We start from the raw sequence: 26,686 nt of genomic DNA, 5'->3' as shown, positions 1-26,686 counted from the left end.
TCCCCCGGGAGGAGCCCGTGAGAGCCCGAGCCGCTGGGACTTAGGAGAAACATCTGGGCCAGCAAGTACCGGGTACCTGAGATGAGGAAGAAGCTGAAGTCGGAGTCCAGGAGCAAGCCGGGTCAGGAGCCAGAAGGTCAGAAGACAAAGCCAAGCCAGGAACAGAAGCTGAAGACGGAGTCGTGGGACGGAGCCAGGTCGGAAGCCAGAAGTTAGACGTCAATACCAAACCAAGGGGCGAAGGCAGGAGACAGGTCAGGAAGCAACCCGGGTCAAAGACAGCAGAACAGACGAAATCACAGCAACTAGTAAGTCAGGAAGCCCTGAGGAACCTCGTTGCAAGGCGAGGATCCAATCCTAGCTGCAGGGTAATATACCCTGCAGCGTCTGACGTCATCGAGGAGCTGTCCCAGGTTTCCCGCGCTGGCCCCTTTAAGAGTGAAACCCCTGCGCGCGCGCCTAGGGGGCGGGGCCAGCGATGGGAAGTTGGCGGCGTCTCCCTCGCAGTGGAGACGCCGCGGAACAGGCCTGGGAGGCCGGGGGCGGATTCGCGCGGGCCGGGCTGGCCCCAAGTTAGGAGGAGGGACCGGGGCACGGCCCGGTCCCATAACGGTGGGTTGGGAGAGGGCAGGGGATTATTAGTGATTGCTAGGGTTTGTTGGGGGAAAGGGAGAAGGTGGTGGTGGAGAGTAAGAAGGATTGTTGGATGGGAGGAAGGGGAGGGGTTAGTTTTTGAGGTACTGTTGCCACATAATTTATGTATGTATTATTGATTGTGAAAGTTATGAAAGTTATGAAAGCTAGATTGTCCAGGTCAGAGTATCTTCTTTCTACATATATTCTAAGTGAGCTGAAACTTCTGAAGGTGGGTTATATTTCTGGGGCATTATTTCAAATATGCGATATTCAAGAATCTCTGTTTCAGATATACAATATTTTTAGTGAGCTATGACCATACATTGTATTTCATTAAATGTCAGAGGAATTTCCTCTCCGATTAATTGAAAGCATATTTTTCAATATGCTAATCGTAATAATGCTCAAATATTTCTGCTGCAGGAGACGCATCTTACCAACCAGGAGCATGAAAAACTCAAAGCTGGCTGGGTGGGGCAAATTTATTACACCTTCTACATCTCAAGGAGCAGGGGGATTTGTATTCTCATTCACAAGAGCCTGCCTTTCATTGTTCGCTGCTCATTGGCTGATATAAAAGGAACATTTTTATTAATAGAGGGTTTATTGTATTCTGTTCCCTTTTTGCTAGTGAATGTGTATGGCCCCAATGCAGAACATTCAGAATTTTATCATAATCTTACTGTTAAGATAGCAGTGTTTGGGTTTGAATATTTATGCCTAGGAGAGGATTGAAATATCTGTCCAGACTCACTAGTTGATAAAACTTCTCAATCCAGGTTTAATATCCCTCCTTATTTGTGTTTCAGGGATTTGATTGCTACATTTAATCTCACAGACATCTGGAGATACCATCACCCCAATGAAAAAAGACTACATGTTTTACTCCCCTAGGCACAGAACTTATAGTAGGATAGACTGCTTTCTTTGTAGTCTGAATTTAATATCTAAATTGAAAAGTTGTAAAATTTTATCATGTACTATTTCGAACCATCATCCCATGGAGTTTTGCTTAATCTTTGAAGTCGTTCAATCTAAGGCCTATACTTGCCGACTTAATACTTAGGTGATAAACGTTTAGGTGATAAACGTTTTCCTAATCTTGTTAAGAAGACTATAGAAGAATTTGAGCTCCATAATTTGGAGAGGGACTATGCTCCAGCATTGCGGTGGAAGACCTTTAAAGCTTTTTTTTTTTTATGGGGAAACTTATTTGCTAGTCATATTCAAAAGGAAAGAAAGAGGAAGGAAGCTTTGCTGTTAGCTGAAATTCGAGCTTTGGAGATCAGACATAAACAGACCTATTCGGCCCAAGTTGTCAAAACTTTGGAGAAATGTAGACGGGAGTTGCAAACTCTAGATATAAGCAGGATTGGGAAGGCCTTGAAATATACTAAACTTAGATTCTATGAGCATGGGTATAAGGCCGGTGCCTTTTTTTTGCTAGCGTAACTAAGAAAAGAGTGTGCAGATCTCAAATAAGGAGTAAAAGGGTGGAACTACTGCTAAATCTTCTGAGACTGAGAAGGCCGTTGTGCAGTATTTTTCTAATCTTTATAAAGTGCCTGAAGGAGGAAACGTCTGAGATTTATGACTTTTTGCAGAATCTGGGGTTACCCTCCCTTCCTGAGGCCCAAAAGGACATGCTGGATGAGTCTATTTTCCTACTGGAAATTTAGGCTGCTGTTAAAGCTTTACCAGATGAGAAGTGTCCAGGCCCAGATGGTTCTCTATTGATTTTTTAAAAAAGCACTTATTGCAAGTTTCTCTTCTTCTACTGATTTTTAATGCTGTGGGGGAGACTGGTCAGTCGCGGATGCCACAATAACATTTATTTATAAAAAGGGAAAGGATGCTGTAGAATATGGCTCCTATAGGCCAATATCCTTACTTAACTCAGATATTAAAATACTTGCCAGGGTACTACAGATCCTGCATTTAGTGCATCCTGTCTAAATTGGATTTATGAAGGAGAGGAACTCCACGTTTAGCTAAAGTGAAGGGAATGTCAGGGATGATCATTTCCTTAGATGCTGAAAAGGCATTTGACAGCCTTACATGGCCCTTTTTATTTGCAGTACTAGAAAGAGATGGTATACCTGCTCACTTTATTGCTTGGATTAAGGCTATGTACGAAAAACTGCGAGTACGATAAATACCAACATGATTCTTTCCCCCCTTTTTTTTTTTTTAATTAGCTTGGGGGGCGAGGTAGGGATGCTCTCTCTCTCTCTCTCTTGCTTTTTGACTTAGCCATTGAATCCCTAGTGGCTGCTATTCAACAGCATCCTGGTATTCAGGGGTTTCGCATGGGGACAGAGTTCACAAAATTTCTCTATATGCGGATGATGTGCTTGTAAATATAACATCTCCTAAAACGTCAGGGCCAATATTTCCTGCTCTCTTTAGAAATTTTTCTTCCTTGGCAGGGTATAAAGTCAATTTCAACAAATCTGAAATGTTTTTACTAGATTTAGAAATGGGAGTCCTGGCATCTCTTAGGGGTTTCAAGATAGTAAGCACTGATTTTCAGTATTTAGGGATTTTTATCCCAAGGAACTTTAAGGCTCTCTATGTGAAAAATTACACTCCATTAATAACTCAAATAAAACAAAAAATGCAGAGCTGGGAACACTTGACTATCTCGTGGACAGGTAGAATCAATTTGCTTAAAATGACCTTCCAAAACTCTTATATATGTTTCAGCACGTACCATGTCGGCTCCCCATCAGTGCATTTAAGGACCTGAACAAGTGGATCTCCAAGTTCATTTGGCAGGGTATGCAGGCTAGGATTGGGTAAGATGCCTCTGGTTGCCCAAGACGCAGGGCGGTATGGCCTTGCCTAATCTCAGAGTATTTATTGGGCAGCAAGACTCATTTTTATTTATTGATTTATTGATTTTTATATACTGTCGCTCGGGGGTGCCATCACAACAGTTCACATAGTTACAATGATATAAAACAAAACAGAGTACAAACCTAAGCCTCTTCCCAAGCCCAGTAAATGCTTGGGAAGAGGCATGGCTAGAGATGGAGAAACGTCAGGCACTGAACCTGGTGGTTCTTCCTTTCCTTGCTCCAGAATCTCCCAGTAGCAGAAGAGTTTGTAGGAATAGCCCCCTGCTTGTTCATACTGTTCAAGTTTAGCGACAGGTCCTGAAGCAAGCAGACAGGCGGAGGATGTTAACTCTCCTATTGCACCTATATATGAAAACCCGACTCTCTCAGGATGTACGTTTTCATCAGCTTTTAGGGAATGGAGATACAGTGCTCTCAAGTATGGGATGAAGATGTTTTTTTTTATTTTTCAGTCCCTTTGTGAGGTATTTGAGCTTTCCCCTCATTCCCATGCTTTTTATCTCTAACTACAAAGGGCGTTGGGTGAAAGATTCAATTTGGCTAAGCCACTATGGCAACTAGATGGGCTGGAGACTTTTATGAGTGACCCTGATGCATATAGGAAGAGTATTTCTCTTATATATTCAGGAATTCTACTTAGTAAATATGGGGAAAAAAAACTTACAGTCAATAGCGATGCCTGGAACAATGACCTTAAGCAGGCCCAGAGCGACCGGGTGTGCAAACCATGCAATTGCACGGAGCAGCACACCCGGGGAGGCGGTGGGCCAGCCGGTCGGTGGCGGCGGAGGATGGAGAGAATGCTGCGGTAGCGCTCTCTCCTTCTTCGGCTCCTGGAAGAGGATATGAGCTCATATCCTCTTCTGGCAGCCTGGCAGCCGAAGAAACAGAGGGCTGCCCATGCTGCTGCAGGGGGCGCGGCAGTGTGGAGACAGTGGTGGGGACTCTATGCACGGGGTGGCGCAGAAGTCAGCCCCAGCCATGGACTTAAGTTTAGAGCTAGATCACAGAACTTGGAAGTTAATATGGAGTTCTGTGCATCATAGTTCCATCTGTACTAAGAGAACAGAATTAATGGTTAAGTTGCTGAATAGAACGTACCGTACCCCCATATTTTATTCTAAATGTTTTCCAGGTGCTGGAGTTCAATGCTGGACATTCTGCGGCCAGACAGGCACATGTATTCATATGTGGTGGTTCTGCCCGATGGTTAGCAGTTTTTGGAAACAAGTCACTCAGGAAATTGCTAATTTTCTTGGTATCCCTATTCATGTAACACCTGAGTTGGGATTATTGGGTCGATGGAACAAGTCTTTGGTTCCGGTTAAATATTGAACATTAAGGGGGGCAGCTGCTTTTAGTGGCCAGATCTACCAGATTTACCATTTTTGGAAGGCCTGTCCCAGCATTGAGCACTGGCGTTTGCATAGTAGAGATATTGCAGATATTGAATTGTTACGCTTTGACCTAAAAAATGAGCATGCAAAATATATGAGCATTTGGGGTCCATCTTATGTGGACTTGGAAGATACTTAATTGTTTGCTTGACCTGTTAATTCATGGAATTATACTCTGTGTATCTGGAAGTATATATGGTGGGGTAATTCCAGCCATATTGATCACATTGATTGTATTGACCCAAAACTTACTATTTATAGGGGAAAGTTCTTTCTTTACATAATGTAGAGGAGTTCTCTTTCATCCTTTATTGTGCTACATAGTTTGAGTATTATGTCAGATTTGGAGCTCATCAAAGGGTCCAAACAAACATGTTGTGGATCACATATTAGACCTGATTTTACTTCACCTCACTTGGATTGGATGATGAGGAGGCATTTTGATTCCTCCTAATATCCTGGTCAGACTGCCATCTGCTCTGTTTCACTTTTAGAACAATGATTAGGACTTGATCATGAATGAATTACAGAAATTAAAGATTTATAGAAATACCCCTGATAGAGACATGGCGAAGCTAGAAATGGTCATGAACCAGTTTTTTGACGACTTTGATACTAGGTCACTTGATAGCCAGCTATTTGGGATTCTGTTTTCCAAGCAGCTTATGATAAGGCTGCTTCTTTGAAGTACCAGATAAGGAAAGTTAGACATAAGAGAACCTGGTTTCACGCTTGTTTCATGTTGCTTAAAAGACAAGTCTGCTAGGCTGAAAGACAATGGCCGAAGCATAAAACAAACACTATTTGGTTGCACTGTAATGCACTTGCTAGCAACAAGAGTTGTCTCTCTAAAAAATTGAAGAACACAGAAAATCATCCAAAGTAGTTGTTTCAATTGATGTCCAATTTTTTGACCAAAAGCACTAAATCCCTTTGTAATGATGCTGGTTACTTGGCCGAATTCTTTGCTCCCTTTTTTGATGAAAGGGTTATGAAAATCCAGAAAGAATTCTCTCTGGATCTCATGCCCAAAGCAGACGAAGTCCATGAAAAGGGTATTGGGTGAGAAATTAGGCTGGATTTGATCTTTACTTACTGGGGGTAGGGAACCCAAGGAGTACATTTTCATCCTTTAGTTTATCATCTGTTTTGACAAATGAGAAAGCCCTAAGCATAATGAGTAAATAGTAATCAAGTCTGGACCCTATGCCTTCCAAATCTCAAGACTTGGGTCTCTAAATATTTGTTAGCTATTATCACAGTTAGCCTAACCCAGGGTTATCTTCCCTGGGATAGGGAGGCCATGGTGCACCCATTAATTAGGAAACCTATGAATGTCAAGGATTTAGTCTCTAAACTCCCTTTTGTAGTGAAGGTGCTAGAAAAAGTTGTGACTGCTCAGTTATCAAATTTTTTGAAGAAACCAAATGTTTTTCACCCAAGGCCGTCAGGCTCTCATGCTAAGTAGAGCATAGAAATGCTCTGGTCGCTCTCCAATGAGAGTGGGATAAAAGCAGATCCAGGAAAGGCTGCGCTGGTGACACTGATTGACATTGTAGACCATCAGCTATTGCTTAAGCACCTTGCTGACCTGGGATTGAAGGGAGTTGTCCTGACCAGGTCATTTGGGATTCTAAGGTCTCTGAACTGATGATTTTTTCACGTAGTGTTCCATAGGGGTCAATACTGGCCTCAATTTTATTTGTCTATTTAGCACCACTGGCAACATTGAATCAGGCTCAGGGTTTGAGCTGTTGCATTTATGCCAAGGATATAAATATGTAGTGAAGGCAGTGCATGCAAATCTATCTCATGCATATTTATTGTGGACATCTTGAAAATCAGTCTGGCTAAGGGGTACTCCAGGACTGGCTTGAGAAATACTAATGTACAAGGTAAGAACATACTTTTTCATTTGGCCATAGGTGCCATATTCCCTGGCTATGGCTCTGGGCCAACCCCAATCTGTGAGATTTTGATAATTAAACTCATCATGATGACACCACAACCACCCCTTCCAGAACAATCCTGTAAAAAATACAAATATAGAGATATATGAAATACAAATATGTTTCGGAGATCATGTCACAAGAGAACATAAGAAATGTCATGCTTGGTCAGAACAAGGACCATTGAGCTCAGTATCCCATCGCCGATAGTGGCCAGTTTGGGTCACAAGTACTCGTCGGATCTCCAATAGTTGATCTGTTTCTTCTATCACACTCCCAGGGATAAGCGCTGGATTTCCCAAGTGCTAATAACTTTTGATGGACTTTTCCTTCTGGAACTTCTCTAATCTTCTTTTGAACCCCACTAGAGTAGTTACTTTGACCATATCATCCGGCAACAGATTCCATAACTTGAGTGAAAAAAATTCATCCTACAATTTGTTTTAAATCTGTCAGTTGCTGTTTTCATGACATGTCCTCTAGTGTTAGTGTTGTTTGAAAGGGTAAATAACTGTTCCCTATTTACCCATTCCACCCCACTCATGATTTTATAAATTTCAGTCATATCCCCTCTGTTATCGCTTTTCCAAGCTAAAGATCCCTAATCTGTTTAGTGTTTCTCTATAAGGGAGATTTATTCCCTTTATCGTTTTTGTTAACCTTCTCTGTACCTTTTCTGTCTGCTATGGCTTTTTTGAGATAGGGCGACCAGAACTTCACACAGTACTCGAGGTGTGGTCACATCGTGGAGCTGTATAAAGGCATTATGATACGCTGTTTTGTTATCTGTTCCTTTCCAAATAATTCATAACATTCTATTTGCCTTATTGACTGTGGCCACACACTAAGCTGAAGATTTCAAGGTATTGACCATAAGTGCTGCAAGGTCCATTTCCTGGCTGATGACTTCTTACATGGAAGCCAGCATCATGTACCTGTAGCTAGGATTATTTTTCCCTATGTGCATTACTGTGCATTTGTCCACATTAAACTGCATCTGCCATTTAGATGCCCAGTCTCCTACTCACAAGGTTCTTCTGCAGTTCTTCACAATCCACTGCCATTTAACCATTCAGACGATTTTGTGTCATCTGCAAATTTAGTCACCTCACTCATCGTTCCTTTTTCCAGATCATTTATAAATATGCTGAATAGCACAGGTCTCAATACAGATCCCTGGTGCACTCCACTAACGACCTTTCTCCTTCTGGGAAATTGACCATTTAGCCTACCCTCTGTTTCCTGTCTTTTTATACAGTTACCAATCCATAATGGAACAGTGCCTCCTATCCCTCGACCTCTCAGTGTCTTAAGTAGTAGCTATTCCCTAAGGGGAAGATTTTCAAAGGCTACGTGCGTTATGCGCGTAACCCGAGAAAATCTGCCCCTGCGCGCACCGAGCCTATTTTGCATAGGCTCGGTGGCGTACGTAAGCCCCGGGACACATGTATGTCCCGGGGCTTCGAAAAAGGGGCGGGAAGGGGATGGGTCCAGGGGCGTGGCGGCGGTCTGAGGCGGGTCTGGGGGCATGGCAGCGGTCGGGGGGTGGTCCCGAGTCCTCCGGCACAGCGGCCTGTGCCGGGGGATGGCACGCCGGCGCGCGCAAGTTACTCCTGCCTCGGGCAGGCGTAACTTCTTAAACAAAGGTAGGGGGGGATCTAGTTAGGGCTGGGGGTGGGTTAGATAGGGGAAGGGAGGGGAAGGTGGGGGAGGGGGAGCGGTAGAAAAGTTCCCTCCGAGGCCACTCCGATTTCAGCCTGTGTGGTTCGGCGCACGCAAGTTGCACAATTGTGCACCCCCTTGCACAAGCCGACCCTGGATTTTCTAACATGTGCGCGGTAGCACACCCATCTTATAAAATCGGGCATAGATTTGTTTGCTCCGGGTTGCCCGAACAAATCTGTGCCTGTGTGCAGGTTTTAAAATCTGCCCCTAAGTCTACTTGGTTAATAACAGTTTATGGACTTCTCCAGGAACTTGTCCAAACCCTTTTTAAACCCAGATATGCCAACTGATTTAACCACATCCTCCAGCAATGAATTCTAGAGCTTAATTGTGCATTGAGTGAAAAATAATTTTCTCTGATTTGTTTTGAATGTGCTACTTACTAACTTCATGGAATGTCCTGCAGTCTTTATATTTTATGAAGGAGTAAATAACCGATTTACATTTACTCATTCTATTCAGCTCATGATTTTAAAGACCTTTTTCATATCCCTTCTCATCCATATTTTCTCCAAGCTCATCAGCCCTAACCTCTTTAGCCTTTCCTCATAAGGGAGATGTTCCATCTCCTTTATCATTTTGTTTGTCCTTCTCTGTAGCTTTTCCAATGCAATTGTAACTTTGTTTTATGTTCATTATTTTTTATTATGTTTGTTTATTTCTGTAATCCGCGCTGGACAGAAATTGTTTTTGAAGACACAGAATATAAGATTTTACAAATATTTGTATTGCCTGTATATTTTATATGTTTTTTGATGTTATATGGTTTTAACTATGTAATCTGCTTAGCATAACAAATGTTAATATAGGCAGAAATGAAATCTTTTTGGAGATGTGGCGACGAGAGCTGCACACTGAACTCCAGGTGCGGCCTCATCATACAGTGACATTATGACAGTCTCTGTTTTATTCTTCATTCCTTTCCTAATAATTCCTAACATTGTTTGCTTTTTTGACCTGCACTGCACAGTGAGCTGAGGATTTCAAGGAATTGTCCACTATTAGGCCCAGATTCTTTTTCTGAGTGGTAACTCCTAACATGGGGCCTAACATCATGCAACTACAGTATAGGTTACTTTTCCTCATGTGCAACACTTTGCACTTGCCACATTACATTTCATCTGCCATTTGAATGCCCCGTCTTCCAGTCTTGCAAGGTCCTCCTGCAATTTAGCACAATCTGCATGTGATTTAACAACACAGAATAGTTTTGTGTCATCTGCAGATCTGATTACCTCATGCTTTCCCTTTTCCAGATCATTTATAAATATATTAAAAAGCATTAGTTCCAGTACAGATCCCTGAGGCACTCCACTGTTTACACTTCTCTACTGAGAAAACTGACCATTTAGTTCTACTCTCTGTTTCCTATTTTTAACCAGTTTTCAATCCACAATAGAGCATTGCCTCCTATCCTGTGACTTTTTAATTTTTTCAGGAGTCTCTCATGGGCCACTTTGTCAAACGCCTTCTGGAAATCCAAATACAGTACATCCACCAGCTCACCATTATACACATTTATTAACCCCCTTCAAAAAAGGTAGCAGATCGGTGAAGCAAGATATTCTTTGTTTAAATCCATGCTGGCTGTATTCTATTAACCATGTCTTTCTGTCAGGCCGATGCAATATCATGCACATAAAAAAACGTGCTCCCAAAGTAGACTCATGGTTTTTTAACACGTGCACATTCACCTCTCCTGGGATCTTGATGCAGTACGCAAAAGAGCTGCTGTGCTACAAGGGATGTGCAATGGATAATTTGTGTGTCCCTAGCACTCTGCATCGTTCACCCAGGAGAAGTGGCTGTGCATCTAGAACAGCCTGGCCAGAGCTCCCTCCCTCAAACCCCCCCTGGCAGGGCTGTTCCCAATTGGTCCTTTTCACTGACAAGTGGCAGTGAAAGGACCAATCCCCTTTCAGGACAGCCTTCTGAAAGGGGATTGGTCCTTTCACTAACATGTGACAGTGAATGGACCAATCGGCAGTAAGTGAACCAGTGAATAATTTAAGTGCCCTTTGTGTGCAGGTTACCAAAACAGAGGCTCAATTTATGAGCATCTGTTTTATCTTGCAGCAGTTAATTTACTGGCACAATATGCATGCACAATATACACGGCCCTGAGTGTGTATATTGTGGGTGTATATTGTACGCCCTGAAATTTTTTATGTCCAGATGTTTTTTTTGCATGGTGCGTCTTTCTGTGGTTCTTCTTACTTAGTATCGCAACCATACTAAGTAGGAGGAACCACAGAAAAGCAGTTTTTTTTGTTTTTAAGAGCCTTTGACTTGCGGGAAGACTTTATGCCTGCTCCAGGGCAGGGCGTAAAATTTGACAGATTAAAAAGTGCGCCTCAGGCACATGGGGATTTTTTGCATCGCGGGGTAATAGATAATAGCTTTATCAACATGGAATTGACATGTGATGAGCGCTATTAGTTAAGCACGTGTTCTGGACACACTGATCCCCTTATTGCATCAGGGGTTATGGACGCACATCCAAGCGCTCATTAATCTGTGCGCTAGGCTCAGCACACGATATTGCATTGGCCTGTATATGTTCTGTGATTTTGCTCTTTAGAATAGTTTCCACTATTTTTCCCGGCACTCAAGTCAGAATCACCAATCTAGTGTTTCCCGGATCACTCTTGAGACCTTTTTAAAGATTGGGGTTACATTGGCAACCCTCCAGTCGTCGGGTTCAAAACCTGAACTTCTCTATGATCTGCTCTCCACTCCAACCTAATCCCCTCTCCTCTTGTTCCCTACAGACAGATGGGGAAGGGGAGGGGGGAACAACAGGAGGGGAGCTGCTGGATGAGGGAGCAGAGTAGCTTTTTGTTGCTGTGCTCTGTGCATTCCAGCCTTGTCTCCTTCCCTCCTGTTCCCTGCACAGGAAGGGATGGGGCTGGATTAGAGAATGGAATAGTTTTTGATTGTTGTGTTCTATACACTTTCCTCACCCCCTCCCCTTCCTGTTTTCTGCAGTTTCTGGGAAGAGAGAGGCTAAAGCACTAAGCAAAACAGCAGCTGCCTAGTTCACCTAATGGATAAACCAGCCCGGAGTGTGAAGCTAGAGTAAATTGGGTTGGATTTGTCTTGCTCTCTCTGTGCTCAGTAGGAATTAGAATAGGTTGGATTAAATCTGCCTTGCACACTCTGTGCTCAGGCTAGGTTCGGTCCTGCCTTGTTATTCCTGTAGTGAATGGTTGCTTTGGATAGGCTAAAAAGGGTTGGATTAGGTCATATCTTGCCGTATGCAGCCAAGGCTAGGTTTGGAATTGATGTCACATGCTGGGTGGAAGGATAGGTTGGATTTGGACTTCTCTTGCTCTTTGTTGGGTGGAAGGTTACAATGGGCCTTGTCTTCCCACTGTGTAGAGTGGAAAGTTAGGCTGGATTTGGTTTTCACTTGCTGGATGTTGGGTGAGAGGGTAGGTTGAATTTGTTTTTTCTCTTCCAGAGTGTTAGGAGCTGGATTTCTCTTGCTCTATTGTGTTCGGTGGGAGGTTTGGTCGTTTGTTGGGTGGGAGGTTAGGCTGAATTTGGTCTTCACTTGATCTCTGTTTGGTGAGAGAAAAGGCTGGATTTGGGCTTCACTTCCTGGGTTTTGGTGAGAAGGTGGATTTGGTCTCCTCTTGGTCTATGGTTGATGGAAGTTTAGTTTAGATTTGGTCTGTGGTAGGTTAGGCTGGATTTGGTCTTCTCTTGGTCTGTGCTTGGTGGGAAGTTACTTTATATTTGGTCTTTTCTTGGTCTGTGCTGGGTGGGAAGTTAGTTTAGATGTGATCTTGGCTAGGTGGGAGGTTATGCTGGATTTGGGCTTCACATGCTGGGTGTTGGGTTAGAGGTTAGGCTGGATTTGGTCTTCTCTTGGTATGTGCTGGATGGCAAGTTTAGATTTGGTCTGTGCAGGGTGAGAGGTTAGGCTGGATTTGGTCTTCTCTTGGTCTGTGCTGGGTGGGAGGTTACTTTACATTTGGTCTTCTCTTGGTCTGTGCTGGGTGGGAGCTTAGTTTAGATTTGATCTTGGCTAGGTGGAAGGTTAGGCTGGATTTGGGCTTCTCTTGGGCTGTGCTAGGTGAGAGGTTAAGATGGATTTGGTCTTCCCTTGGTCTGTGCTGGGTGGGAAGTTAGTTTAGATTTGATCTTGGCTAGGTGGGAGGTTAGGCTGGATTTGGGCTTCTCTTGGGCTGTGCTAGGTAGGAGGTTATGCTGGATTTGGTCTTCACGTGCTGGGTTTTGGGTTAGAGGTTAGGCTGGATTTGGTCTTCTCATGGTCTGTGCTGGGTGGGAGGTTAGTTTAGATTTGGTCTATGCTGGATGAGAGGTTTGGCTGGATTTGGGCTTCTCTTGGTCTGTGCTGGGTGGGAAGTTAGTTTAGATTTGATTTTGGCTAGGTGGAAGGTTAGGCTGGATTTGGGCTTCTCTTGGGCTGTGCTAAGTGGGAGGTTATGTTGGTTTTGGTTTTCAGGTGCTGGGTGTTGGGTTAGAGGTTAGGCTGGATTTGGTCTTCTCTTGGTCTGTGCTGGATGGGAAGTTAGTTTAGATTTGGTCTCTGCTGGGTGACAGCTTAGGCTGGATTTGGTCTTCTCTTGGGCTGTGCTGGGTGGGAGGTTACTGTGGATCCGGTCTTGCGGAGGAGCTGGGGTGGCTCCCTCCCTGCCGGGCTCTGGCGGCTGCCTCTGCTCTGCTCTGCTGGCTGCTCACAGGAAGAGCTGACGGCGGCTGTCAGGAATGTGCGGCATGCGAGGCAGGAGCGACCATTCGCGGCATGGGGGGGGGGGGGGGGGGGGGGGGCGGTGGCACATAGGCGCTCCTCCGCACGGTGACCCTGAACTGCAGGGCAGAAGGCAGGCCGGGCTCAGCTGAGGAGCCACCAGGATCCGGAGTCCAAGCGGGGCAGCGACCCGTGGGTCGGGCTGGCCGCGCCAGGCGGGGGAGCGGGAGGCTCGGCGGCTTCTGGGCGGCTCCCGCGCCCGTCGTGGTAGCGGCCGCGGTGGGCGGAGCCCGGCTGTGCGGGGAAGTCTCTGGCAGATCAATGAATGCCCTTTAATGGCCTCGGGGGCGGCCCGACTTTGAGTTCGGCGGCAGCGGGGCGCTCCGGATCTGGGGCGGTGGCGGCGCGAGGGATCGGGAGCCGGGGACGGCCAGGCGGCGCGAGGGGGAACTTGCAGCGAAAGTTGGCGGCCGGGAGTGAGCGCGCCGGGGCCGGAGCTGGGCTCGGGCTGGGCGGACGAGGAATGATTTTTCCCAGCAGCTGCACCCCGGTGAGACCCGCGTATCGGAAGCAGGTGAGCGTCCGGCACCCCGATGTCTTTTCTTTGCCGGGAGTGCGACCTTAGCAGACTTAGCCCGGTTACACTTGCAGTCCCAGCGTAGGATAATCCCTGACCGGCTGTGCTGTCAGAGCTAGACTGGAAGGGGGTGGAAAGAAAAATACCAAACTTCCCACTAGGCGCCTTTCAAAGCGAAACGACAACGTTTCGGTGGGTTTTTGGTTTCTAGTTGACTACAAAAAAAAAAAAAGTTTGGGGTTATTTTCTGGGAGGGGGGCGTCAGTATTGCAAGTTGACGTTGGCCTTTTGCGTAAGATTCGCCTCTAAAGAAATAATGAAGAAGTTGGGTTGTGTAGCTGCAGCCCAGCAGAGTATTTATTCTTGGGAAGGCTGACGGCTAGCTCTTGTCAGAAAGCCATTTTATAATTACAGATGAGGTTACGTTTCAGCCTAAACTTTGCCAGGAGCCCTGCTTCTTGGGCTCCTCTGGCTGCATGTAGAGGTTAAGTGGCAAGATAGAAGCGAACTAACGATGGCAGCCTTTTGCTTACAGAGCAATAAAACTCTTCTGACTGACAGCCCCAGAAATGGTAGATAAAATCCGTAGGACCATCTCTGTGAGGAGGGGAGAGTGCTAATTCATATACCGAAATAAAAGGCATTGAAAGCACAGATCTGTAGTGTCTGTTGCTCCCACATCAGTACAATGAAACTGTGTGCGTTTGGAAGGATAGAATGATACTTGATATCAACATATGGGCTTTGTTTTCAAAAGATTGTTTGTGTGTTCCATTAAACCTTTGGAAAATATTCAAATTTGTTTTACATGATTACATTATAAAAATAATGGCTTTATTGAAACAAAGGATCACTTGTATTTTTCAGCATCAGTTTGTAATGTCCTTTTTAAATTCAGGAAAAATCATCTAAGACTAATGTCACCTTGGCTTCACATTTTCTTGGTTTGTTGGAGTCTCACAGGCTGGGCTAAGACTGAATGTGCCGCGGCACTGGTTTTTGGGCTGACTGGGGTGGTTTTTTTTGGTTTGGTTTTTTTTTTCTATTCCACTTTCTCAGCACATGCAGGCTGATGTGTTTTAAAGGCATTCTTGTTTTACTCCACCTGAGAGCATAGTTAATCATTTGTGTGCTTCACCTTTTGGGCTTCAGTCCTTTATTGGCCTGTTGTCAGTGCCCCACAGGATGTAAGAATGAGAAGGGGGGGGAAAGCCGGGAGGGCGAGGCCTGTTACTGGAAAGGCTGTGGCACGTGTGCGGATGTGACTTGGCCTGCTGGTCTGGAGCACGCTGATAAGATGCTCTTTCTTTTCATAGAGTCAAAGAATGAAGAAGAAGAAGAAAAAAAAGGCTTAGGGAATCAGAAAAACTAGTTCCCCCCCCCCCCCCCCCCCCAATAGACTGAGAAAGAAAGGGATGTGTGGGCATTATACTGACATTAGACCCTGGGTGCCAGTGGTATTTGGCTGAAAGGTTTCTTTTGTTAGCATTCAGCCGGCAAGCACTGAAACACTTCCTGCTTAGGAGCCTGGGTAGTTACCAGTTGGGCAACTGTGTGTGATTCATTTTGGCTCAAAGCAGGGCTTCTGCAACCAGGCCCTTCAGTTATATCAAGCAACAGTTGCAGTGTGTTAATCCTTCAAACTTATTACAGAATTGCTAACTACGTGTTCTCTCATTATTGCCGTTGTACTCAGGAAAATTGCTACATTTTATATTTCAAAAGGGAAGGGAGTGGAATGGCACTGGATTTTCAGTACAGTAAGTTAAGACTTGAGAGTTTAACGCCAGTGTTAATTCCTTTGTGGACACGCTGCTACCAGATAGAGAAGTTTTTAAGTGCTTTCCCTTAAATCTTGATCACTTTCATGATATCATTTTATCTTGTTTGGTTTACTGTACGATTGCAGTCTTGTTCTTGTTCCCTGCCTTGAACAATTGTTTGAAAAGGTGGTAAATAAATACTAAAATTGGATTGAATTAAATCTAGCTCATCCTTTCTTGTAATGTGGCTAGAGCAGGGGTACCTGCTGCTTAGAATGGTGTCTACGTGTGAAAAGTGCACTTCTGTAAGGCTGAATGTAAAGTTCCACAGATTTTCTTGATGACAGGTAGTTATTAACAAACAAACAAAATACACCTCTTCTCCATGCCAAAGGAGATTTTCTGTCTTGCTTGTCACTCAAGTAAAGTAGAAAGAAGCCCTCCAGGCTTTCGTGGGGGTCTGCATCCAAGGATCGACAGTGCCTGCTGAGCTCGTCCTAGAGAATTGGGGTGTACAGGCCTATTCTGCCCTGAAGTTTCTTGCACTAAAGAGGATTTAAAATGATGCTCACAGAAAATTACACCCAGTAAAATACTTTTTTTTTTTTTTTTTTTGGGGGGGTGTACTTGGCAAGTGAAATGCAGTTGAAGACTTCAGTATCCTAAGAGGTAATGTTGGGTGAGAAATGACTCTAATGTGAGGGTCCTCTGCCTATTTCTTCCTGAGTTGGCTCCGTAAGGACTGTAGTTAGCACACATCGTCATGATTTCAGGTCATCCAGTTAGGCTTTGAATTCCAGTTACATTTCCAGTGCAAATGTTGTCAAAGGTAACCCAGCATTCAGGGTTTAAAGAAAACTTTTAGTTTAATATATTGTAACGTTACTTGCATGTCAGAATAGTGAAAAGGCAGAAATGCGTAGATCCGCTGGCCCCTGTCTTAAGCTCGTAAGCAGATTCTGAAGACCAGAAGGAAAAACCCTGCCGCCAGCTCCAACACAATGTACCTATTGCAATTAAAAAAAAACAAAATCTGTCTGTGTTTATATGAGTTATAGACATGAATGACAATGATGGTGTTTAGGACCAAAGATTATATTTAGCCATAGGTTCATCTTGGCTGTTTGAGAAAGACGAATGGCGTGTGTTAGCTCTCTTTTGGGAGAACAGCCCTTTTCATGGTGAGCTGCTACATCCAGCTGTCTCTTGACAAAGAACGGCGGATGTGATTTTTTTTTTTTTTTTTTTAATTTGTTTCTTATTTCCATTTCGCAAGTATTGGTGGTTCTTGCTCCATATTATTTCATTTTGATGGGTGAAGTGTTTATCTTGCCAGTCTAAGTAGATTTACATAGCTTGCTGCTTTCAGGTGGATTAACTGGGCGTTACTGCACGTGAGGAATTCAACAGTGATTCAGTGTTTGGCACTGTTGGGAAACTGACACACAAAGCTGTTGATTAATCCTTTCATGTTGCTCTATTCACAGCAACTTCTCTGTGTGTCAGGCCAGGTTTTGCCAGGGGTTTAAGATTAAACCCACAGAAGATGTTCAGATGTATTTGTCTCGGAAGTGTAGCATGCTTGTTCATCCTCGCAAAATTTACCCAAGAATTCCCAAGTTAGGGAATTCTAACTGTACATCATGTACTCTTCTGCAGCTACAAAACAAGTTATGACTGTGTGACATTTCCATGTGACTTATTTTTCTCCTGTATTCATTAATGTTTTCTATGTGTTCTCATTTCCACAAGTGATCCCCAGCTAGAAATATATTCCTCTTTCATTGGTTTACTATGCATGTCATCCTTGATTCGGTTAGGGCCCGATTTTAAAAAGCCCAGCGCGCGAAAATACTGGGATATACGCGTGTGGCTGGGCCGTGCTTTCGCCAAGCACATTTTCAAAATGGTCCGGCTACGCATGTATCTCTGTCCTGGTACACGCGGAAGTGCCGGGCTGCAAAAAAAAAAAAAAGGGGTGGGCTGGAGGTGGAGTCTGGGCAAGGGCCGGCCAGGACAGCGCACGCCAGCAGCCGGCCGGCGTGCGGAACTTATTCTTGCTCCATGGAGCTGGTAAATTCAGGGACCAAAAAAAAAAAAATTAGGGTAGGGTTTAGAGGTCACGGAGGAGGGGGAAAAGGGAGGAAGGTTAGGGTTAGAGAACTGGGATAGGCCTACTCGTGTCTCCGTGCAGTGTTTACGAAAATCCCCCCCCCCCCCCCGCACACTGAAGCCGATACAAAATTGGGCACGAGTGTGCGCACGGGCATCAGACTTTATAACATGCGTGCGGCAACACACACATGTTATAAAATCAGCACATCCATGTGCATGCGCCGGGAACCGTTAGACTTTAAATATAGTGAACAGCAAACTCCATTCCATCCGAGCAGCTTTTCTGCTGAATAGAAGGGCAACGCAGATTTTCAAACGGAAAGCTTTTAACGCCACTCACTGTTGATTTCTGTTCTCTTCCTTTGTGCCTATGTTTTGCAAGGTTCCTGTGCCACACAAATGGCTAAATATATCTAAAGAGATTTGGTCCATGTATATTTTGTTTCTGTGCTGGGGGAAAAAAAAAAAAAAGATGTTAAGGCCATTTTGGATATTTCACTCCTGTGCATAATTTTTGGCAGATCTTCAAGTTTCCCAGAAGACAGCTTTGATCGTTGGATTTTTACAGAATCCGATTTAGAGAAAGAAATAAACAGGACCTTTTATTCGGTACTATTTATCCATTTTGGTTCTTTTCACATAAAAAAAAAAGGTTCGTCAAATCTGATTAGTGCAGTTAAGCTTGTCTGGCAAACTTAAATCGCAGTGACCCTACAAACAAAAAAAAAATCTGAAACCGGCCTTTTGTACAGAAGGTCCTCCGACATTTCCTGTAAGCTTCCCTTTCTCGTGGCATTGAATTATTTAGAAGGTGGCTGAAGTTTCTTTCTTGGAGAAGCTGCCTTGCCTCGCTCAGTGGAGTGTTTCTGCCCATGAGAAACACCAGTCTTGGCTATCGTGCCAGAAGCGAGGACCACCCTAAGCAGTCTGAGACACAAACCTTTAGATCCATAACCAGCACTGGAACACCAGCTGCAGCTGTTATGTGGAACTGAGTCAGAAGTTGCAGTTTTGTTTTTTTTTAGAAAGTGTACTGCTTCTAGCCTGGGAAAATATTTTTCTACTGCCTTCAGAATTTATTGCAGGTTGATGCAATCCGCAAGATGTTCTCTTGCTGTCACTGTGCTGCCTCCGGAGAATCCTGGAACAGAGAGGATGGTGACTTAAAGCTGAACTCTTTTGGTTTCCGGACCCTCAGCTCTGACAGGAAGCGATGCCTCCTGCTGACCAGACATAGACACTACATGGAGCTCTCATTTTCCTTCAGACCAACCACTGTTAAATAAGCTGTCAAATCCAGCTTCCACAAAGGAAAAAATACCATTTAAATCTTTTAAGTTTTTACTTTTTTAAAATTGATAGCATGATCCAAACCATTACTATCTGTGTATCTGAAGTCTGTTTTTTTTTTTTTGTTTTTTTTTTAAATTAGTAACATCCCTCTGTAGAGGTGACAATGTAGCATTTGATGGTAAAAAAAAAAGGGGGTGGCATGATGACGATTTTCCATTATTAAATAAATGTGATTTGCAAGAAAAATATTTGTTCTTAAAAAAAAAAAAATTAGGAGGTATTTTTCAAAGAGTTGCGCGCACAAATGTAACATACTATCAAAGCAATTTTCCAAAGCCCATTTACGTGCTTAAAGTGCACTTAGGCGTGCAAAACCTATGGCAATTCAGTGGCATATATTGTAGCAATTTCAAAAGCCCACTTACATGGGTGAAGTTCATTTACATGTGTTAAAAAATACCCAGTTTTAAGTGTGCAAATCCTTTTGAAAATGACCCTTGTGTGTACATGCTTCCATGGGCTTTCAGGCCTGGTACCCTTATTCCAACATCCTGGCATATGCTGAAGAGAAAATTAAAATCGAGGTGCTATTACCTGCCTCGGGCCCCAGTCTGATAAGGTATGCACAGTTGTGCACAAATGTTTGTGCATGCAGCTTTGCTCCCGATGTACTGAAGAGTTTTTAGTGCTCAAAAATTGTGCACATAAACATGAATAAAATTGTGTGCACCAATTTAGCACTCCTCAATACAGATCCCATGTTGTTAAAAGAATTAGCTGTTATTCCCCCCCCCTCCCCCACGCAGAGACGTGTGTAGGCTTAACGCTGGCCAGAGGTGGAGTAACTCGGGAGCACAGATCAAGGTTTCTGTGCATAAAACATGGTTTGTGTACATTGGGGTGAATTTTCAAAAGGATTTATACATTTTAAAGCTGAGTTTAACAAATGTCAATGCACTTTACCCATGTAAGTAGGCTTTTTAAAATTGCTACAATATATGCCATTAAATAGGTTTTACCCGTGTTAAGTGGACTTAACGTGGGTCAATGGGTTTTGAAAATTGTTATGTTACATTTACATGCCTAACTCCTCTGAAAATTACATCCCTTGCTAGGGCATAGAAATTGTGAGCACAACTTTTATGCTTCTAACTCAGGGCTGAGCAAACAGGGGAGGTGGGGCATGAACGATCCTGAAGGGGGCATACTGGCTGCTCAGTCAGAGAAGAAAAAATGGCTACGCTATGGAGGGAGGGAGCTGCCAGATACTAGTGACAGCATTGTAAGCATGCCATGCATCTCTTTCAGTGGCCTGGGGAGAGGAGCTGCTGTGGCAGCTGGGAGGGCAGAACTGCACATGGGAGGAGCCACTGCAGTGTTCCACCAGCCAGGAGGAGCTGCCACCCTCGGGCCTCAGCCCTGAAGGCAGTTCCTGCTGCTGCCAGGGGGGTCCCTGTCTATGGAGAGAGATCAAAGCTGTTGCCTGCCCAAGGAAAAAGAAATGGTGGGATAAGGGAGGGGAATGGGCAAAGAGGCCAGAGAGAATGAGGAGGTGGGGAAGGGAGACTATTTATTTTCTTTTTTTTCTTTTTTTTTTTTTTAAATTACTTTTTGCCTTTAAAGACAAACTAAGAAAAATATAAAAATAGAGAAAAAATGAAAAATTAGTGAAAACATAAAAAAAAAATCCCAAGATGTGCAGGGTGGGATGGAGTTTTTCTCGGCTTCTAAAAAATATTTTGGCTGCCACCTAATTTTTTTTTTTTTTTTTTTTTAATGGTGTGTGGCCTGTATACCTGGATGTCAGTGTATCTCTGTCTGACATTCTGTGGTCCGTGCTTGTGTGGGCATGGAGTGCCTGGGTCTCTGTGTCTGTCTTCCCCTAGATTCATCAAAATGCTATAATAACGCCCGTGGTAAGAAAAAGGGGTGTGTTTATGGTAATTTTAGAATTACTGCACCGCGCACGGAGAGGTTCTCTCTCATTCTATTTATTTATATCTCTAGAGGAGGACCAGCTAATAGCTCGAGGTGAAGTGCTGGTGAAGAGGGGCCAGTTTTACATATAGAGTGGATGTATGTATGTACAGCACAGTACACCTCCGTGAAGATTTGATGTCATTTGAAGTGAGGAAAGTCTCACAAAGATATTTCTACTATGTTCTCTCACCCTAGCTTGATGGATGCTCTCACTTGTAGTTCTTTCCAGCATTAATGCTGCTCCTTCAAAACATTTGCTTTTGTGCTGTGCGGTAACACGATTATCACGTGTGTTAATGCCCATAACACATTTTGATGAATGACCCTATTAATTTGTTTGGGTGTCTTTTTCTCTTGGTCAGGATGTGGGGTATCTGGATGTGAGTTATCTGTTTCTCTGTGCTCATGTGTGGTATGTGTGAGGTTACTCCTTTCAGCAACTTGAAAAGAAACAAAAGGGCTTTGAGCCACTGGCTGGTATTGTGGATACCCTTTCTTCATAATATATATGACGTAAACCATCTTGGGAGGACATAGCCAATTTTGAATGAATGCAAGACTGGGTGACTAGGTATCCAAATGGAGGATGACATTTAATGTGGACAAGTGCAAAGTGGAGCATGTAGAGAAGAGCAAATGCAACCAAAATGCAAGGTTCCACTTTGGAAGACACCACCCAGGAAAAGGATTTAGGCATAATCATGCAAATATGTTCAAATCCTCTGCTCAGTGTGCGGTGTTGGCAAAGAAAACCCTTAGCATGCTAGGAATTATTAGGGAAGGAATTAAGAATAAAACAGAGGGAATCATAATGCCTCTGTATCAATCTTTGGTGCAACCTCACCTTGAGTATTGTTTGCAATTCTGGTCACCGCATCTCAAAAAAGACATCGTGGAATTAGAAAAGCTACAGAGAATGGTTACCAAAATGATAAAGGGGGTGGAATGATTCCCCTAAAAGGAAAAGCTAAAGAGATCAGGACTCTTCACTTTGGAGAAGGGATGGCCGAGGAGAGAGAGGATAGAGGTCAATAAAATAATAAATGGAGTAGAATGGGTAAATGTGAATCAGTTGTTTACTTTATGAAAGACTAGGGGACATTCCATGAAGTTACTAGGTGATGCATTTAAGACACATTGGAGAAAATTTATTTTTTTTTACTCAATACACAATTAAACTTTGGAATTCATTGCCATAGGATATGGTGATAGATGTTAGTATAGCTGGATTTAAAAACGGTTTAGACAAGTTCCTGGAGGAAAGATCCATAAACCATTAGTAAGGTAGAATCTGGGAAATCCACTGCTTATCCCTGGGATAAGTAGCATGAAATCTATTAACCTTTTGGGATCCTGCCAGGTACTTGTCACCTGGACTGGCCACTGTTGAAAACAGGATACTAGGCTTGATGGACCTTTTGTCTGACACAATATGGCAAATCTTGTGCTCTTATGGTTCACCCTGCCCTAACTCATTTTTTGTGCATGCAAACTTTGTAGTGAATTGTCAAAGGAGTTAAGCACGTAAAAAAAACAAAACAATGTTACGTGAGTAAAACCTTTTGAAATGTACCTCCTTTATTCACATAAATCATATTTATGTGCATAAATCATGTTTATGCACGGTAAGCATTCCTTTGTTAACACATTCTCGGGTTGGCATTCTTTTTTAACTTTCATTGCATTAGCATTCAACAATCTTACTTCATCTGTAGTTAACTTTCTAATTTTAGCGCATGAGTTAAAAAAGAAAATGCACTGAAGTTCCGCGCATACTTTATACAGTCTTATTACAGCAGGGTCTCAGGCTGGTAGGAGCACCCAACAGAGGGAGAATAGCCCTCTCTGGACAGTAGCAATCAGACCTTGCACATACTGGAGATTAAGGAGCTCTCCTGTATGGGCTCTTATTTCAGCTGATGGTTCTGGTCCAAGAATATTACTATTTTTCCTAGCGTTGCATTATTTTTGATGTAAGATTCTTTTATATTTATTATTGACTTTATGTATTGTACGCTACTCAGAGCCAAGTAAAGATGCAGTATAATAAGTTATAAATCTCAGGACCGTGCAACTCATGACCTGCATGAAATTCTGAAGAATGGGTGAAATGATTACAATTAGTGGCCCACTGCCAAAGACTTGGTAGACATCAGTGTTTGTATGTAGATGTAGGGTGGTGGTGGTTGATGTTTTGTTTTTTCAAATTGAAGACTCGGTTTTGCTAGTCTATGGAATCCTGATTGATTTAGAGACCATTTCTTTCAGTACTGTTTTAGTAGATTCACGTTTGCTATGTCCTAAGGCTGAGGAGGTTTTGGGAAAATGTTCCTTTACTACTGACGGCAGGTACACTTCAGTACATTTTTATGGTTATAAGCATACATATTATATCCAAAATACATTAAAAACGCTAGGCGCTTGCATGTTTTAAGGACCTGCTAGGCACATGCCGGAACAGGAACACTGCTGTTTGCTGAAGTAGGGACCTACCGCTTGTACTTCTGGAATTCCCACACAAGGCAGTGGTACTAATTTAAGAATCACAGGAAGTGAGAGCGTGCTGCATCCCCTTGAACCACTGCAGGAAAGCACTTGGTTCAGAAAAGGAAATGCTTTTAATATTTGTTGCTGATCTGCCCGTAACTGTTTAACAGTGAAATAAACTGAACAAGCATTTTAATGGTAATTCTAGCTGCCTTGTGAAAATTCCAGTGCGTGCAGCTTCTCTGATTCAACAGGAAGAGGAAGGGATGGGTTACAGGATAACTGGAACGAAAGAGACATGCTATGCCGTCTTTACAGACGTTTTACACTAGCACTGTATAGAACTGAATTTTATTTATTTTTTTTTAAGTTTTAGCATAATGTGTGCATTTTTTTTGTTTTGTTTTTAAATCTCATTTACTTTCTATTCTCAATGGGGTACATTTTAAGACCTGCGCGCGGGCATACATGTGCGCACACTACCCGGCGCGTGCGCACATGTATGCCCGATTTTATAACTTGCGCACACAGGTGTGCGCAAGTTATAAAATCGGGGGTCAGCGCGCGCAAGGGGGTGCACCTTGTGCACGCTGACGCCTGCAGGCTTCCCCCGTTCCCTCCCCCCCCCCCAAAAAAAATTTTTATTTAACCTTTTGCGCCTGCCTGGAGGCAAGCGTGGGTTGTGTGTGCAGGCAGCCTGCCGGCAGGTGATTCTCCGACAGCAGCAAATGGCCGCTGTGTTGGAGGCCTCTGGCCCCGCCCTCAGACCACCCCTTTTTGCAAGCCCTGGGACTTGCACCCGTCCTGGGGCTTTACAAGCGTCTCCGGGCCTCTTTAAAACAGGCCCGGCGTGCGTAAGGCTTTTAAAATCAGCCCCAATGTGTTTGTTTTATTACCAAGCAGTTTTCTTCTACATTGAGGGACGCTTGTCTGTCTTTTTTTTTTTTTTTTTTTTTTTTAAAGAGCATCTTATCTGACATGGCAGCTTTCCATTGCTCTGCCTCTATAAATAATTTCTGACTTGTGTATACACACACACACACACACATCACAAACCATGTCGCCCTGGAGCCTGCATGAGGTTAAGCTTTCAAAAGCTTTGATTATCTGCAGGGCCCAGGTGCAGAAACAGGCACAGCTTTAATAAGTGTGACTCTGAAAAGGGAGGCAAATAACTTACCTGCCAAGCGACACCTGTGCAATTGCAGGTCAGTCTCCTTCTTTTTTTTTTTTTTTCTTTCTTCTTTGTTTTTGGACTCTTACCCTCCGGAGCATGAAGGGATTTATTGTTCTCCTGTGATGAGTTTATAATTCCAAAAGCGTGCCTGAATTCCACAAGAGACTTGGCCTCTGTTGTCAGATGTGAAGTGCATTTTTTTTTTTCAGGGACCTTCAAAACATGTTCAGAAACTGGATCTGGAAACTAGGAAGACAGCATGTTTTTATCTTTAAAAAAAAAAAAAATTGTTGAGAATTTGTAATTAAAAATCAGTAAGTACCAGTTTTGCATGTGCTGTAGCCTGACTAGTAACTTCATATAAATGTGGGATAGCTCCAAAAACTTATCTGTGTGCCCTCCTTCTCTTGCACTCATTCTGTCCTGTAACTTTTTTTTTTTTTTTTTAAATGGTTCTCTGGGAACTAAGAGTAACTGAGGCCCCGATGCATTAAGGTATGCCAGGCTGTGCATACAGGTCTTCACGTAATTATACACATAGAACTTTACTCTTGAGGTAACAAGGAGTCTGGCACATGAAAGCTGTGTGCACAGTCCTGAGTAGAACTGTGCACACGGAATAGTGCTCCTCCATGCAAATCCCACATTAATCATGGCATTAGCTATAGCTATTTAAATAGGTTTTATGTCTTTGTTTTCTGTTTTAATAGTATTGATTGTTTGCTTCATTATGTGTGCTGGCATTGTACTCTGCACTGAACATTTATGGAAGATGTGGAATATAAGATTTTTATTAGATATGGTGTGTGTGTGTGATGTGGGGGTGTGTAAGATTTACTCCTGTTTTCTTAATTCTGGAAATGTAACTTCTGCTCAGAGGTGGGGCTACTGCTAGTCTATGGGGCTGGACCTGGAGGTTGTGGTGTTGGGGTCCTATACTCAGAATTTATACACATCAAAGATAATTTGTATTTTACGTGTACAACCTTAATTGCTGTTAACCCTTAGGAGTACAATTTCTTTGCACAGAAATTTTCTTTTTTGCTCTCATTGCGCACAAATCATGATTTATGCCCTTAAATCCATGTTTTGTGTGCACAAATCATGTTTTTAAAGCATAAACCATGGATAGTGTGCATTAAATGTGATTTATGCATGCTTATTCATTTTTTTTCAAGCATATTTCTAACTTTATGCCTTTTTTTTTTTTTTTTTAAACTTCTGATGCATTTGATTTTCAGCATCGGGAGTTAACTTGTTGTTTAGTTCCTGAGCAAAGAAAATGTTTATTGAAGTTCTGTACACACTTTCTCATCCTGCCTTATTTCATTGGGGCCCAGACAGAAGATAAAGCTCAGTAGCTCACCTCCTAGTGCAGCAGGATGTTTGTCTAATGATTTTGGCAGCCAAGGGAACCCTGCTAAATCCTAATGCTTTGCTATCATGCAGTGACCAATGTACAGAAAAAGTTTAGCCGTTGAACCTAGCAGGTCTAACTAGTTCATTACATCTAGGTACATTTTATGATTGACAGCTTTGCCATTTGTCCCCCGTTTCATCAGACTGGATCCTGCCCATGGGAAAATCCCAGGCTAAGCGGAGGGGATTGTGGACCAGTACTTCCGATCGTGATCTGTTGGTCCATCTCTTCTCTTTTCAAATGTAAAGTCTTTTAGTCTGAAGTTGCACAGTAGAATTGCAGCAGGCAAGCTGTTGGGATACTGTCATCAAATGTTCAAGGCAAGAAACAGGAGAATACAAATTGAGAAAGCTGGGCATGGAACGTAGCATTCATGGTTTTGAGAGGTGATCATTGTCTTAGGCCACACACACGTTTCTGAGTATTAGTGTAGTCCAGGGGTCGGGAACCTATGGCTCGCGAGCCAGATGTGGCTCTTTTGATGGCTGCATCTGGCTCGCAGACAAATATTTAATAAAAAAGTAGAAATCTTAAAAAAAAACCCCACCCTCCTGATGCCCCCCCCCCCAAGACCTCCAAAATTACT

At 43.3% G+C, this 26,686-nt stretch overlaps 1 protein-coding gene across 7 annotated transcripts in view; it reads left to right on the top strand.

Moving 5' to 3' along the window:
• RBMS1 (RNA binding motif single stranded interacting protein 1) overlaps positions 1 to 26,686 on the top strand; it is a 417,298-nt gene that overhangs the window by 175,687 nt on the left and 214,925 nt on the right. Inside the window, exon 1 of one of the 7 annotated variants that reach the window (XM_029605589.1) lies at positions 13,536 to 13,862. The exons of 4 other annotated variants lie outside the window; for them this stretch is intronic. In XM_029605589.1, coding sequence (XP_029461449.1) covers positions 13,614 to 13,862 — 249 coding nt within the window. In that variant the 5' untranslated portion in view covers positions 13,536 to 13,613. Of the gene's footprint in view, positions 1 to 13,535; positions 13,863 to 26,686 lie in introns of those variants that run through there. 2 more of the 7 variants (XM_029605588.1, XM_029605590.1) reach the window with 2 other exon arrangements.

The sequence above is a fragment of the Rhinatrema bivittatum genome, chromosome 6 (genome assembly GCF_901001135.1).
Source record: "Rhinatrema bivittatum chromosome 6, aRhiBiv1.1, whole genome shotgun sequence".
Taxonomy (NCBI): domain Eukaryota; kingdom Metazoa; phylum Chordata; class Amphibia; order Gymnophiona; family Rhinatrematidae; genus Rhinatrema; species Rhinatrema bivittatum.
Note: the sequence above shows the minus strand (reverse complement) of the source record. Positions and strands in the feature narration are given on the sequence as shown.